Source organism: Harpegnathos saltator, unplaced genomic scaffold (assembly GCF_003227715.2).
Source record: "Harpegnathos saltator strain DR-91 unplaced genomic scaffold, Hsal_v8.6 scaffold47, whole genome shotgun sequence".
Lineage (NCBI taxonomy): Eukaryota > Metazoa > Arthropoda > Insecta > Hymenoptera > Formicidae > Harpegnathos > Harpegnathos saltator.
This window is the reverse complement of record NW_020230283.1, coordinates 1239605-1253739: the sequence shown is the minus strand read 5'-3', so window position 1 is coordinate 1253739 and position 14135 is coordinate 1239605. Positions and strand designations below refer to the sequence as shown.

The 14135-nt window shown below is 38.5% G+C and overlaps 1 protein-coding gene across 4 annotated transcripts; it reads right to left on the bottom strand.

Annotated features, from left to right (window-relative positions):
* Positions 1-1299: 1299 nt before the first annotated feature.
* Positions 1300-14052, bottom strand: Hsc70-3 (heat shock protein 70 cognate 3). 4 transcript variants are annotated; one of them, XM_025302205.1, is made up of 10 exons: positions 12981-13298; positions 12079-12223; positions 11545-11764; positions 11041-11273; positions 10222-10459; positions 7245-7323; positions 6729-7149; positions 5670-6035; positions 5135-5538; positions 1300-4710 (listed from the first exon to the last, which is right to left on the bottom strand). In XM_025302205.1, exons 1-10 carry the CDS (start codon positions 13244-13246, stop codon positions 4056-4058), a joined length of 3027 nt encoding a protein of 1008 aa, XP_025157990.1. In that variant the 5' UTR covers positions 13247-13298; the 3' UTR covers positions 1300-4055. The 4 variants fall into 4 exon arrangements, with proteins under 4 accessions (XP_025157990.1, XP_011135831.1, XP_025157989.1 ...); XM_011137529.3 differs by lacking the exons at positions 10222-10459; positions 11041-11273; positions 11545-11764; positions 12079-12223; positions 12981-13298 and adding an exon at positions 8525-8724 and having other exon boundaries at positions 7245-7392; XM_025302204.1 differs by lacking the exons at positions 10222-10459; positions 11041-11273; positions 11545-11764; positions 12079-12223; positions 12981-13298 and adding an exon at positions 8151-8305 and having other exon boundaries at positions 7245-7392.
* Positions 14053-14135: the final 83 nt, after the last annotated feature.

Here is a 14135-nt window from a genome sequence, read left to right as displayed (position 1 = left end):
CTCGGAGCAATTCGCAATTCATTCGCGGGGTCTGCATAGGGCTAAGTACTTGATTGCGACCGCGTCGGATAGAATGAAGCAGGGTTAATCAAGTGATGTCCCACTTGATTGATCCTGCTTGATCCTTCGTTACGGTCAGAGGGAACAACGCGATGTGCCCTGGAAAGAAGGCACTTCGTTGTAGCGTTGTAGCGTTATGCGAATTATAAAATTTCTGTCCAAATTACGGTGCTCTCGGAGGGGGGGACTCCCCCCTCACGTGTATTAGATTAGGGACCAGGAAAGTGCGTCTTGCTGTGGGAATACTTACATTTGCGGCTTGCTGTTGTGATTTAACCATCACTGTAGAATATGGTCTCGTTTATACCGATCGTTTAATACACACAAGTTAGAGATTTTATACTCTAAATGAATAAAACCAATCTTTTATACTAAATTATTTTCTTTTGTGCGATGAGATGCGGTGTGAAAACGATGGTGTATTAAATTACTGCGGTATCTTCTCTCGATGCGTGTCGTGTCTGCTTATCAGCACGCCGTCGTTTGCATGCACCGTCAAAATTGAGATAATTTCATGGAAAATTATTCCATGCACGTATCGAACGATCGGTATAAACGGAAATTATTTTAGACTATACACAAGGGGATTCTTTAGAATATAGTTCTATAGTCTACAAACTATAGCCCTGTAGTCTATAAACTATAGTCCTATAGTCTGCAAACTATAGTCCTATAGCCTTTAGTGTATAGTCGTGTAATTTGATTAGGATCCCCTTCATTTAGCCACAAAAATAATCCTAATGAGCTATTTCGCGCTTAATTAATCTATGCATACGTCAATCCAAGTTGCTTGTCTCGATCCCTAATAAACGGAGTTTAATTGTGCAAGTTAATTGAGTTTCTCCTTCTCGAAGGAAAGATGAGATTTCGGAGATCGATATTACCCGATCAAAGTATATTATTGTCGTTCTCTTATCCGTCTTTCTTGCGTTTCTCTGTCTTAGTCGTATGCAGACTTACATCTGGCTAAGTACACACGAGTACGAGATAGCGCACCTCATGTTCCTTAGGGATTGCATATAAATGAGACGAGATAAATAATTCCATAATTAGTACACTGTCGCTTCGACGATCTAAGAAAAAAGAAATCAGCCAGAAAATGTGCTCAAACGCTCTCGTTGTTCGAAGTCTCTTTTCGAAGCAAATGCCAAAAAAAAGTACGGAAGACGAAAAAAAACACACACACACATACACACACATACGTGCATACAAAAATGAAGAGAAGAAAGTAAAACAGTGTAGAAGGAAAACGATGTATATGCAACTCTATTGTACAAACCGCAATGAAATACCTCGTTACTTGTTCACAGTGTAAAATAGCAAAGCGAATTGTACTAACTCTGTGAGTTACAACGAAAATTGTCCTTCTGGTTCGTGATTCACGCACTGAATGCCTATCGTTTGGCCTTACTTTTTTATACATACAGAAATCTGCTGTGAGTGGGCGAGGTGAAACGTGATTGATTCGCAGACCAACAATAGCACCGTTCACTCGCTCCGCTGCCCGTTTCGGCGTTTTGTACCGATCGCTCGGAATTCTACATCGCTGCGAATTGGTACTTTCTGTTTCCCGATAAGGACATAGTATTATTATTCGTAGATCATATTTTTGTGAAGCGTACGACTCGATACGATTCGTTATAATACGTGCATCGGAATTCACAATGGAAATCACATTGGGAACGCGATCGTGGCGTTCGTGAGGCTGCGTCGGAAAAGCTACGGAATTGACGGACGGCGAATTGAAAATCGCTCGAGAAAATCACTCGTCACATTCGCTGCTTTTTCATTAACACATCGTAAAAATTAAAACATAAAACAGCCGAGAACAGTCTCTTGTGTAATTCATATTCGCGACACGACTGAAGATAACGTTACGCGCACGCGTGTGCCTCAATTATCAGCGTGTGTTTATTATTAGTGAAATTAACGATTACTACTCTCTTTCTAATGACGCTCATCGAAAGGATAGAATATTTCGTATGATACATTGTTCTCGGTGAAGTGGAAGAAGCTTGAAGTTGAGCGGCGATTCTTGCGAAAATTGGTCTCAGATTTGCGGCGTCTTGTAGAGCTATAATCTCCGACACAGCCCACAAGCTTTTCATTCTACCGACATATGCGCAGAAAAAAAAGTGCCCGATTTCGATATTATTATTTTTATACCTAAGTAAATTCGCGAAACGTTACGTGAGAGCGTAATTGCGATTGGACTGCTCTGTGTAAGCGAGAACGTCAGTAAACTCCACGTAGGAGCGCGAATTGTGTTACTATCGTCGTTAAAACGTTTGTATTTCGGCGAGAAAAGAAACCAACAGGCGGATGAGAAAAATATTATAATAGGGAATTAATTGTATACCACGTCTATGAATCCCCTGCTGTTTTTGTTACAGTATCAACTGGATCCTTGAATAAATTTTTCAAAACCCAGTGCGAATTTGTTAATGTAACGTCACCCCTCTCGCTCGACGGGTCGAACGGGCTACCGCTATATTGAGCTTTCGCAAGTTTTCGTTTACTGAAAAAATCTTTATTTTTGTGATACCGATACATATTGCAACATTCACGCACATACGCATATACGGCTACACGGTACACGGTACAATGTAGCCCGGCGGCAGTTTACGAGTTTACATGGTAAATACCGCAATACTCGCGCGCATATCATTCATTCCCATTTCCAAACGCATACACTCGAATAAACTTGTAACGAGTTTTATTATTGATTATTGGACTTAATGGAACATATAAAACAATTCAAAATAAATTAACGACGCGATATTGGATGTGTGTGTGTGTGTGTATATGTGTTTGTGTATGTGTGTGTTTTTAGGAGAAGGAGAACGAGAAGAGCGTCGGGAAAATCTCCCTCTTCCGGACTCCTCCCGACGGATGGATCTCGAGAGGATCAAAGTGATTCCTCCTGGCAAACACGATACAGAATGATGTCACCGTATATTGTAGTCACCGTACGATCTCCTGGTGGATCTCCAGTAATCCACAGTGCTTGGAATTAGCTAATTGCGTTTACGAGACAATTCCCAGACATTTCACGTCGTCGTCTCTCCGTCGCCCCTTCTCTCATAAAAATATTCGAAAACCAATGTGAGATGAAGAAAGCGTCACGGAAAAAATGCGGGTCGTACTTCGCGACTCGTCGCAATTTCGTAATAAAGAACACACGGTGTTGTAGATACGACGTCCGAAATTCGCCTCGTGAACACGACCGATTCCGAACACTCAACGAGCACTTGTCCCGCGACCGACTGAACTACGAGATAAAATCTCGGTTATATTTTGTTGCATTTGTTGTAAACCGTACTCCGCGATTTCATAAAATGTTTTTTTTGGCTCAGCCGGGCGCAGAATTTTGCCGACACATCATTAAATACATTCTACAGCACACACGAGTGACTAGCACTTTCCACAAGACTACTTTCCTCGACTAAGGAAAATGCAAGAGGGTACAACAGATAAAGAGTTAGTATTTTTACATAATTATAGGTCAATCATAACTAACTAATATTCTTCCCTACGTAATGCTATGAATGATAGATATTTAAAAAACCCGATTGATTTCTTTTCGACATCCTCGCTCGCACTTTCCTTGAACGCACGCAGACTTAACGTGGCGAAGACTTTCGTTCTCACTGTACATTTAGCTCCTGTCGTCTCTTACACTATCAGAGTGGAGTGGCGTTTGCTCGTTCACTTTCGACGCGTTAGATAGATCCAAGTGGAGAACGGACGCCATGAACGACCTATATATATCCTTTATCTTATAACGTTTATCGTACACTACAAAGGTTACTTAAATGAAAGTTAGAACCAGACAGTCGTATTTCAACTGAATGCACAGCGAGAACGCGGCGTGTCTCGTGAATGTACTCCAACCTCTCGTACGTCTCAACAGTATTTCTGTAAAGTATTTGCTCGGGAGGTGAAGTTAATCAGTCTATATCGCGAGCCGAAACGGGCGAGTCGTTAGCTTGCAGTTAAAGCTCGTCTTTGAGATCCTCTTCGTCGCCGCCAGTCGGTGGCACGCCACCACCTGCCCCTTGGTAGAGTTTGGTGATGATCGGTTGAACGATGTCAGTCAACTCCTTCTTCTGTTTTTTGTATTCCTCCGGCTCAGTGTCCTGGTTGTCCTCCAGCCACTTGATCTTCTCCTCGATCGCCTCCTCCATCGTGGTCCTGTCCTCGTCGCTCACCTTCGAGCCGAGCTTCTCCTTGTCAGCCAGCTGGTTCTTCAACGAGTACGTGTACGACTCGAGATCGTTACGCGCCTCCACGCGTTCCTTCAGCTTCTTGTCGTCATCGGCGAACTTCTCCGCGTCCTTGATCATCCGCTCGATGTCGTCGGGTGTCAAGCGATTCTGGTCATTTGTGATGACGATCTTCTCACGGTTACCGGTGCCTTTGTCCTCGGCCGACACTTGCAGGATACCGTTCGCGTCGATCTCGAAGGTTACCTCGATCTGCGGTATGCCACGCGGCGCCGGTGGGATGCCAGTGAGGTCGAACTTGCCGAGCAGATGGTTGTCCTTGGTCATCGGACGCTCGCCTTCATACACCTGGATCGTGACGGTATGTTGGCTGTCGGACGCCGTAGAGAAGATCTGGGATTTCTTCGTGGGAATGACGGTATTCCTGGAAAAATAAAGGAACGATGTTATTTAATGATTACATGTGCGAAATAATTATAAAGTCCAAGAAGACATCAAAGAAAATTCAACTAGTCTAAGAATTGATCAGATGAAGTAACCGAGAATCTAATTATCTACGATGAATTTAATGAGGACTCTAATAACTCAAGAATCTAAAAACATAACATCAGAATACAAGTAGAAATGCAAAAGTGTATAAAAGTCAAAGGTTTTCTGAAGATTAAAAGTTCCAAGAACGTCAAAATTGCGACACATACATAATATGCAAAAATTTTATTTACTTGAGAGCGCAAAGAATTTAAGATTCGTCGAGTTCTCCTCAATTAAGGCGCGCTCAAAACCGACTTCGGCTTGCTACAATGAGTAACTACACAGCTGTGTAACAGAAGAAAATGTTTGGTGCTCACCTTGGAATAAGTTTGGTCATCACACCTCCAACAGTCTCAATACCCATAGTAAGAGGATTAACGTCAAGAAGTACGATCGCATCCGTGTCTTGTTCTCCAGATAGCACTCCTGCCTGTACGGCAGCGCCATAAGCGACAGCCTCATCAGGATTGATGCCTCGCGACGGTTCCTTGCCACCGAAGAATTCCTTCACCAATTGCTGAACTTTCGGGATCCTAGTCGAGCCACCAACCAAGACAATCTCGTCCACGTCTTTCTTGCTCATGTCAGAATCTTCCAAGACCTTCTGCACAGGCTTCAGAGTACTGCGGAAGAGGTCCATGTTCAGCTCCTCGAATTTGGCACGAGTCAAGGTCTCAGAGAAGTCTTCGCCCTCGAAGAACGATTCGATCTCGATCCTTACCTGCAGCAAAATATCGGATTAAATTCATAAAAAATAACGAGCACGTAATAATCGCTTGACTTGAAGAGATACAATATTGGAGCATTTAAAGATTCAAAGGTCACGTCAGGTAGAAGAGAACATATACACACTTGGTGGCTGGCGCTGAGTGCTCGCTTAGCCTTTTCAACTTCACGACGCAGTTTCTGTACAGCTCGATTGTCCTTGCGAATGTCCTTGCCCTTCTTCTTCTTGTACAGCTTGATGAAGTGATCCATTACGCGCTGATCGAAGTCCTCGCCTCCCAGATGAGTGTCTCCGTTCGTGGCAACGACCTCGAACACACCGTTGTCGATAGTGAGCAGGCTGACGTCGAAGGTACCACCGCCCAGATCGAACACCAGCACGTTCTTCTCACCGTCCTTCTTGTCCAAACCGTACGCGATCGCGGCGGCAGTCGGTTCGTTGATGATCCTCATTACGACCAGACCAGAAATAGTCCCAGCATCCTTAGTTGCCTGTAACGATAAAGGGAACACCAGAACGTGAGATTAGAAAATTAAAACTGAAAAAATGTACTAATCGATTAGCTCAGTTTGGTTGCCGAGTTGCTGGCGTGTTCTTCGTGGAAAATTCGATTTCAACAACTCGCGAACGCTTGAGTTCATATTTTCAAGGAGAGAAGCAACTTCGATCTTTAAGAGTCTCAAGTTGTTGCTTTTCTTGAAGAGGTGAACTGAACGTCTGACGAAACGTCGAAAACAGACCCAAGTCGAAGGAAGCTTACGTCAGCCCGGAAGTCAAACCCAGCAGTTTCCTACACTTCGAAAGCAGGAAGAAAAACAACTTATTACGTCGTAACATTGTTTCCTCGTTATAATGTATATTATGTGTGACATCTCAGTGGCAGGCTTGTTCTTTTTAGCCAAACTATGCTGGAATCTTGTTCCTTTGAACGTTAGTTTATATATTTGTTACCCTAATGTTAAGAAGCATAACTTAGTTAAAGAAAAAGACCAATCATTAGATTTTTGTCTGAACGCAAATACTAAAGATAAAGAGCAAAAAGAATAACTCAAATACTTCAATGGAACATTAATCAGAAGCTCACAGCATTCATGACTTGTATTGTACTTGAAGCACGCAGTCAAATCCTTATGCAACAAATCCGAGCATAAAGCATATCTCGCTTATCGCGAGGTATACCTCACCTGTCTCTGCGCGTCATTGAAGTATGCCGGGACGGTAACCACCGCGTGAGTGACCTTCTTGCCGAGATACGCCTCGGCGGTCTCCTTCATCTTGCCTAGTACCATAGCGGAGATCTCTTCCGGTGCGAACACCTTCTCGCCTTGGCTAGTGTCGACCTTGATATGTGGCTTGTTGTTCTTCTCAATCACTGGGAACGGGAAGAACTTCACGTCGTGCTGCACGGTGGGATCCGACCACTCGCGACCGATCAGTCGCTTCGCGTCAAACACAGTGTTTTCCGGATTTGTCGTCAGCTGATTCTTCGCGGCGTCGCCGATCAGGCGCTCGCCGTCGGCGGTGAATGCCACGTAGGAAGGAGTGATTCTGTTACCCTGGTCATTGGCTATGATCTCCACACGGCCGTTCTTGTATACGCCAACGCTGGAAAACGCATGCACGTGAGGTCAGAGATCGGTCTGTTCCAGATGTGAACGCGATGCAACATTGTATCATGTCTTCAGATAATGCGTACTCACCAGGAGTAGGTTGTACCCAAATCAATTCCTATCACCGTACCAATGTCTTCCTTTTCCTTGTCCTCCTTCGCAAACGTGGTGACTGCTAACAGTCCCAGCATCAACAAAGCTGTTGCTTCCTTCATATTGCGTGTTCTATGAACTTCACCTAAATTACAAATAATGATAAAATTAACACATGATTGGGACTCTTTCTGATAATTCTATCGTGATTTGATAGGACTATGGAATACATCTGTTAATATACTAAATATAATACGTGTTGTATGGTATAAATTATCATTTTGTGATTTTGTGAATTGGTACGTAATTAATTACATATTGTAATTTTACATGTTAGCTATCATGTCAATAGGTGGTAAGTTATGTAGAGAAATCTCAACATACAGTTTCTTGTTACATTGAGATAACAATCAACATGAGTCGACGATAAATTAACATTATAAAAATAGACTCTCCGTCTGAATTAACTTCCTTCGGAGGACATCTCCGTAAATTGTATTATGCAGGAATTGATCTCGAGGGCTCGGTACATCATCATCACGATCATACTCAGCAATTTATGTCATTTTTTTACATCTGGCACCAGTCATATCTCATAATGCTTGAATGCAATATTCCTTCCAGCATTGCAAATTTAAACTAATTCAACAGCAACAAATCGACGACGAACCAACGAAAAATTAACGCCACGAGCCGTTAATATCGCCACGACACGAGGGATCTATCGGAGCAACGTCGAGCTCCGGCTTGATAAACGTGTCACACGTCATCTCTCCATTCCGGGAAGATTCCGCGACTTCGAGGTATCTCGACACGTCGGAGCCGATCAGGTGCGGCAATTATTGCGATCCAATGAACATATCCGCGAGCGTGCTGACGAGGGAGATACGCTCGTAAACGTACCCGATAACCGCTTCGACCGCGAGCATATCGAACGAATCACGATCAAACGTGGCAGAAGACGCCGTGCGACGTCCAGCCATAAAAAAAACTCGAACTGACGAATTTGAACAAGCGCGAATGAGGAGAAACGCATCGAGCTCGCCGATTTGCGTCGGCCGCGACTAACGACTGGAATATTCCGTCAACCCGCCCGGGGCTTTTCCGAGAAGGAAAATCCCGTTTGGACGAAGATGATGATCGGGTCGTTCGGCTTGCACGTCGCCGACAGGCAGTGATTCGGCGGAATGGAACATCTAGCGGCGGCGAGACGTGAGATTTCGAACCTCTCAGGGTGAGCGAGAGAGATCGGGAAAATCAAATTATCGTTCACTCACCAGTCGAAATTATGTCTCAAGCAGATACGTCGATCGTTGCAGATCGCTTTTCTCTCTATTCTTCCACACCGGTATGTACGTTGCCAGTCTCACTCGAAAACGGTACAGCGATGACTGATCTCTACAACGGACCTAAGGCCGGGATATTAACGGGAGCGTTCGTCGTGGCCGATGCCGATTGGCGGCGCGAGAGCGGCGCTCGCGGAATGCCGGCACGCTGATTGGCTAACGCGCACACTGCTGGCCGCAGTACGTTGGCCCACGTCACGGTGAACCACTTCCAGAACCTTTGCGGGCGGTCGCGATTGGCATGCGACCGATTAGATATGATACGGGGTACACGTGGTGACCAGCCCAGCGGAAGGTTCAAGGGTGCGCAGACAGGAATGGTATCGTGCGGCTATCGAATGAGATATGGACACACGAATACCATGAGAATATAATACGCAATCGCGAGACGATGTCGAGTTAGTTGAAAGCTGAACTGAAATTCATCATGAAAAAATGGCTAGAATGGTCATATCGAGGATAACGCTCACACGCGATGTTCGATATAATTTTTCTTGAAATTAGCGGGTTACATTCTGGGATTAGGCATTCTAGGCGCAAGGATCATTTCTTAATGTTTGCATACAGACCATCATGAAATTTTATTAAAACTTACTAAATACACATCTATCACATAAGTATATATAGAAAATAATTATTAAAAGAATCAGTACTCTCTCTACTGCATCTTTAAAGATACTATGATCCAGCTGATTATCCAAAAAAATTTAGTACATATATATATACATAAATCTGATATCCATTATGCATATGTACATATATGGTCATACATGCTTAAATATAATCTGTACGCAATATTGTAAATGTTATAAAAACTAATTGGTAAAAATATTTACTAAAAAACTACGATTACTGTTGCTTCTTTTAATTTTTGTATCACTTGATAATGAGGAGTCATGTTACGAATAGCAACCTAAATGCTAAGTTTTTTTACAACTTTTATCCATTGGCGTGTGTTCCACTAACGATTATGCAATAATTTGTTTTATAATCAGTACCTTTTGACACACATTCACAAGTAAGAAAATGCTCCCGATTGGACGTACTTAAAGATAACATTTTACGCTTTACTTCAATCCAGTCATGCTTCATGCATGTGCACAAACACACCACATCCGTAACACCTTTCCCGTCTAACGGTACGTGTCCGTTATTTCAAGTAGTGAGTTAAACGGAACACGTATTATTCACTGCATCGGCTCTCGCATTATTATCTCACTGCTCCCTTTGAACCCAAGTATTTACAATTATCTACACGCGCTGATCTCGACGAAACACTCAAAGTTTGTTAATTTAACTTATAACAAATACACGTGCGTAACAGAATTTGTACAAATTTTCGCAAACAATCGATACCAATGATTGACTCATAATCTTGTATGACATGTTAACTATTGCTGTTTTCATACATTATAAAAATCACGGTATATAAAAGTGTGCAGTGAATCCCTGACTTGTTAGAAGAAAAATTATTTTTTACATCTCTAGCTATTTCTTTTCGAGCACTTCTCCCAGTTACCAAACGATCAAGTAGGACATAGCAAAATTCTCGTGCAAAATTCTAATGATTGGATTCTAATATTTGGCTGGTTTATTAAGCCATGCTTTCAAAAGTAGAGGAGTGAAGTACGTTATGATGCAATCTGCGCCGGCTCTTCTCATACAGGATATTGTTTCATGCACTGTTTCCAGCAATTTGATTATATTTTTATCCGCAGCATGTCGCAACATGGCGTATTCTCCTGAGACTTGGTATACAAATAGAGGATATTCAGGATGGGCATCCTTTATACGTTTGATTATATCCAAGTAAGGTAATCCTGGCTTCACCATTAGCATGTCCGCTCCTTCCTCTACATCTCTTGCCTTTAAAGAAAAAGGACATATTCAGAAATACATAGAACTTAAAAAATCGATTTCACATCTGTGACAAATAGTCACGGGAGAGTGTAGAACAAAAAGAAAAATGTTGATGCAATTTTGAGATTTGTATTAGTGTCATTACTTGTTTGAAACTTGTTCGAGATGAGATATTCGGGTTTGAATTTATATTGGACTTTGTTTAGTTAAATCGCTATTACAAATATTACATATATATTATTTAATTCAACTGCAAAACTCTGATCTAACTCTAAATTTAAATCTAAGTATCTCATGTAAAATAAGTTTCAAACAACTATTATCAATATGACCCATATCTGAATTAAGTACCTGAATTTTGCATAACAAGTACACAATATATCCTGTATTCTACTTTAATTTTTGATTTTTAAAATAAATGTACTATATTCAGTTATAATTTTTTTCTTACATATAAGATATCTTAGAACTATACTATCAATGAAATCAGACTTGATAATCCTATGTGATATAACATTGTAGAAGAGTGATATAATCGACAATAATAGAATAAACAAATAGATCAACGATAATAAAATAAAACTTACGGCTGCTCTGAGTGCCAATCCGGTGCTACCGGGAGGCAACTGATAACGTTTGCGATCGCCCATTAATGGCGCGCTGTTGGATACCTTCCGGAATGGCCCGTAAAATGACGACGCAAATTTTGCAGAATAAGATAAGACTGCTACCTTATGCGACAAATCGTTATCCATCAGAATATTTTTTATTGCACCCACTCTACCATCCATCATATCAGATGGTGCAACAATATGCGCGCCTGTAAAGCACATTTATGAACATTTATGTTTTATACAAATATAGCTATGATAGAGATAATCGCGTGTATCGACATAATTGGAAAAGATAACGAAAGACTGGTAATGATCGCATTTGAGTTAAAATTAGACTTCTGAATGGAATTATAGTTTTTATATATTATTTCATATTTATAATAACAATTGTTGACGTTGATAATTGATATTTTAAACATAGGGCAAATTATAGATGTATACTTTATAGATAATTTTTAAGAATATACAATTTCTTACCAGCATTAGCATAGGCAAGAGCAATTTGAGCGATTCTTTTAATACTGGCGTTGTTATCTATAGAACCATCACCTCTGACAAGACCACAATGTCCCAAAGATGTGTATGAACATAAACAAACATCACAGGCTATTACTAAATTAGGGAAATAATCCTTGATTATGCCTATAGCTTGAATAACAGGACTGTATTTACTATCAGCATGGTAACCATCCACATCCTGTAATTAAAAATTGTTTAAAATTATATAGATCTTTATTATGTATAGAGTACTTAATTAAAATTTAAACTAATCATCATCATTAGTTTTACTAATATTACATATTTGTAAAACTAATGATCATTATACCTCTCTCCTATTCCACTAAACATTTTCTATCTTATCTAAAATCAAAAATTTGTATATCTCAATTAAGATATACAAATTTCAAATTTAGATAGAAGAAATAGAAATAAATAAGATTTACGATATATATTTGCATAAATTTCGAAAAAGCTATATATTTTTTAATCAATAAATATTACTATATATACCTTTGATAGATTCTTCAGTACACCAAATACTAAAATAGACTTTAATCCTTCCTTAACTAAAGGTTCTAAAAAGGATACTATCCAGCAAAGTGGCAAGCGATATACACCAGGCATACTTTTAACTATTTCAATATTTTCTGCATCACTGAATCACATACACAAAATTTTTATTTGATATTATATATCATATATACATACATATTTTGTATTTCTATCTGATCTTTATTATTTAAAAAATCATAACATTTGAAGCAATATATATCCTCAAAAATAATTTTGATCTTTGTTTATGCTTTTAAAATAGATAATTATATAATTATTTTCCAATGACCTTGACTATGACATATTATCAATAATATACTATACTATATAATATATAAGAGATTCCAGCCATTGAACATTATTTATTATATTATTAACAAAAGTTTGAAAAAATATAACAGAACTTAATCCTAATCTGTTATTGTGACATTTATGTACATAAGTTTATTTATTCATCTCTGATATAATTTATATTCTTCATCAAATATTATGAAAATTGATTAATTTTATTAGAATAATCATAAAGATAAGTTAGGAAATTTCTTTGGCCTGTAACTTTGTAATAAACCTAGTCTGATGGTTGAAATATTGTATATTATTTTATGTAGCATTATATTTTTAATAACATATGTCAAGATGAAGATTACTGGAAAGGAATTCGTTAATTGGTATATAATTACCTTGGATATATTTGCAAAACTATATTTTATAAAATTATTATACTGTTATAACTAAATATAAAATTTATACATCTTTATGAAATACATCTTTCATATTTGTCTGTTTCACAATAGTACATATAAGTATGAGTGTTCATAATAAAAAATATTTTATACATAACTGTCAGATGTTATACTTACGTCACAAATATAGGATACATAAGATTAAAAGCATCATAATTATTTGAACTCTTAGATTGCCATTCTTGTAGCAGAGGATGAAAAATGCTACTATGAAGAATATGCTTGGCTTTCAAATTTGGTGTATAGATTATATTTTTTAAAGTCACAATACTTCTAGCATCATCAATATTTTCTTCTTCCTCCTCCTCTTCTTTTTCTTGTATTTGTTTTACTTTTTCTTCTTTATTTACTTCCTTAATTTGCAACATTTTGAAATCACTCATATTTTTTTATAATTATGTAACAACTACTTGATCTTATCAAATCAGTAACTTGATAACCTAGAATAAAATACATTATCACAATTAACATTAAAGTATATAAGCAATAATGCTTCTATTACATAAAATAAATATATTAATGCAATACAAGTAAAAAAATTTCTTTTTTACTAAAATTGAAATTCTGTGTCTATGTAAACATAAATATAAAATTTAAATATCATTCTCAAACCCTCTCAAATTAGTGTCTATAAATTACCATAATATATTAAGGTTGATTAAAAATAACAAAATAACTTCCGCTTTTTATCCTAAAATATTATAAAGAATATCGTCTTGACCAAATATTGAAAGTGGAGTCATTTATTTGAGCTTTCTAAGCCCAAAATGCAAAATAAGCATGACATACTTTAAACATTACTCTGCACTTTTGATGTAACCAGTATATTAATATGTACACAGTAGTATATGATTAATCATGTTTAATAAATGTTTATACATGTCATGTACATTATTCAACCCGCTTATATAATATATAATTTTGTTCTTTTTCATGAAGCAATGTACATTTATGAATGTTATCAACTGTTATAATTTATTACATATTTTAAATTTAAGAAAAAGCGACAAGTTTAAAATCTTTTTTACATATTATTAGTTACATATATATATATATATACACATACCTCATATACGAGAAATTATATACTATATACAGAAGACTCGAGTTGTGAATACAGCAGATAAGAGAAATGACCGACAGATATACATGAATAAAAAGAATAGAGTAATACAGAATTCATACGTATATAAAGCCAGCGGCACACGGTGCTTGTTTTCGTGCTGGATTGCTTACTGGATGAAAATATTGCGTTCTGATTGGTACATTTTC

Excerpts from the sequence above, each read along its gene's own strand:
- Hsc70-3 (XM_025302205.1), bottom strand. The coding sequence starts at position 13,246 with ATGAGTGATTTCAAAATGTTGCAAATTAAGGAAGTAAATAAAGAAGAA. Across the intron at positions 10,460-11,040 it reads GATTGGCACTCAGAGCAGCC|GCAAGAGATGTAGAGGAAGG; the intron begins GTAAGTTTTATT and ends TTTTCTTTAAAG. Across the intron at positions 5,539-5,669 it reads CACTCAGCGCCAGCCACCAA|GTAAGGATCGAGATCGAATC; the intron begins GTGTGTATATGT and ends ATTTTGCTGCAG.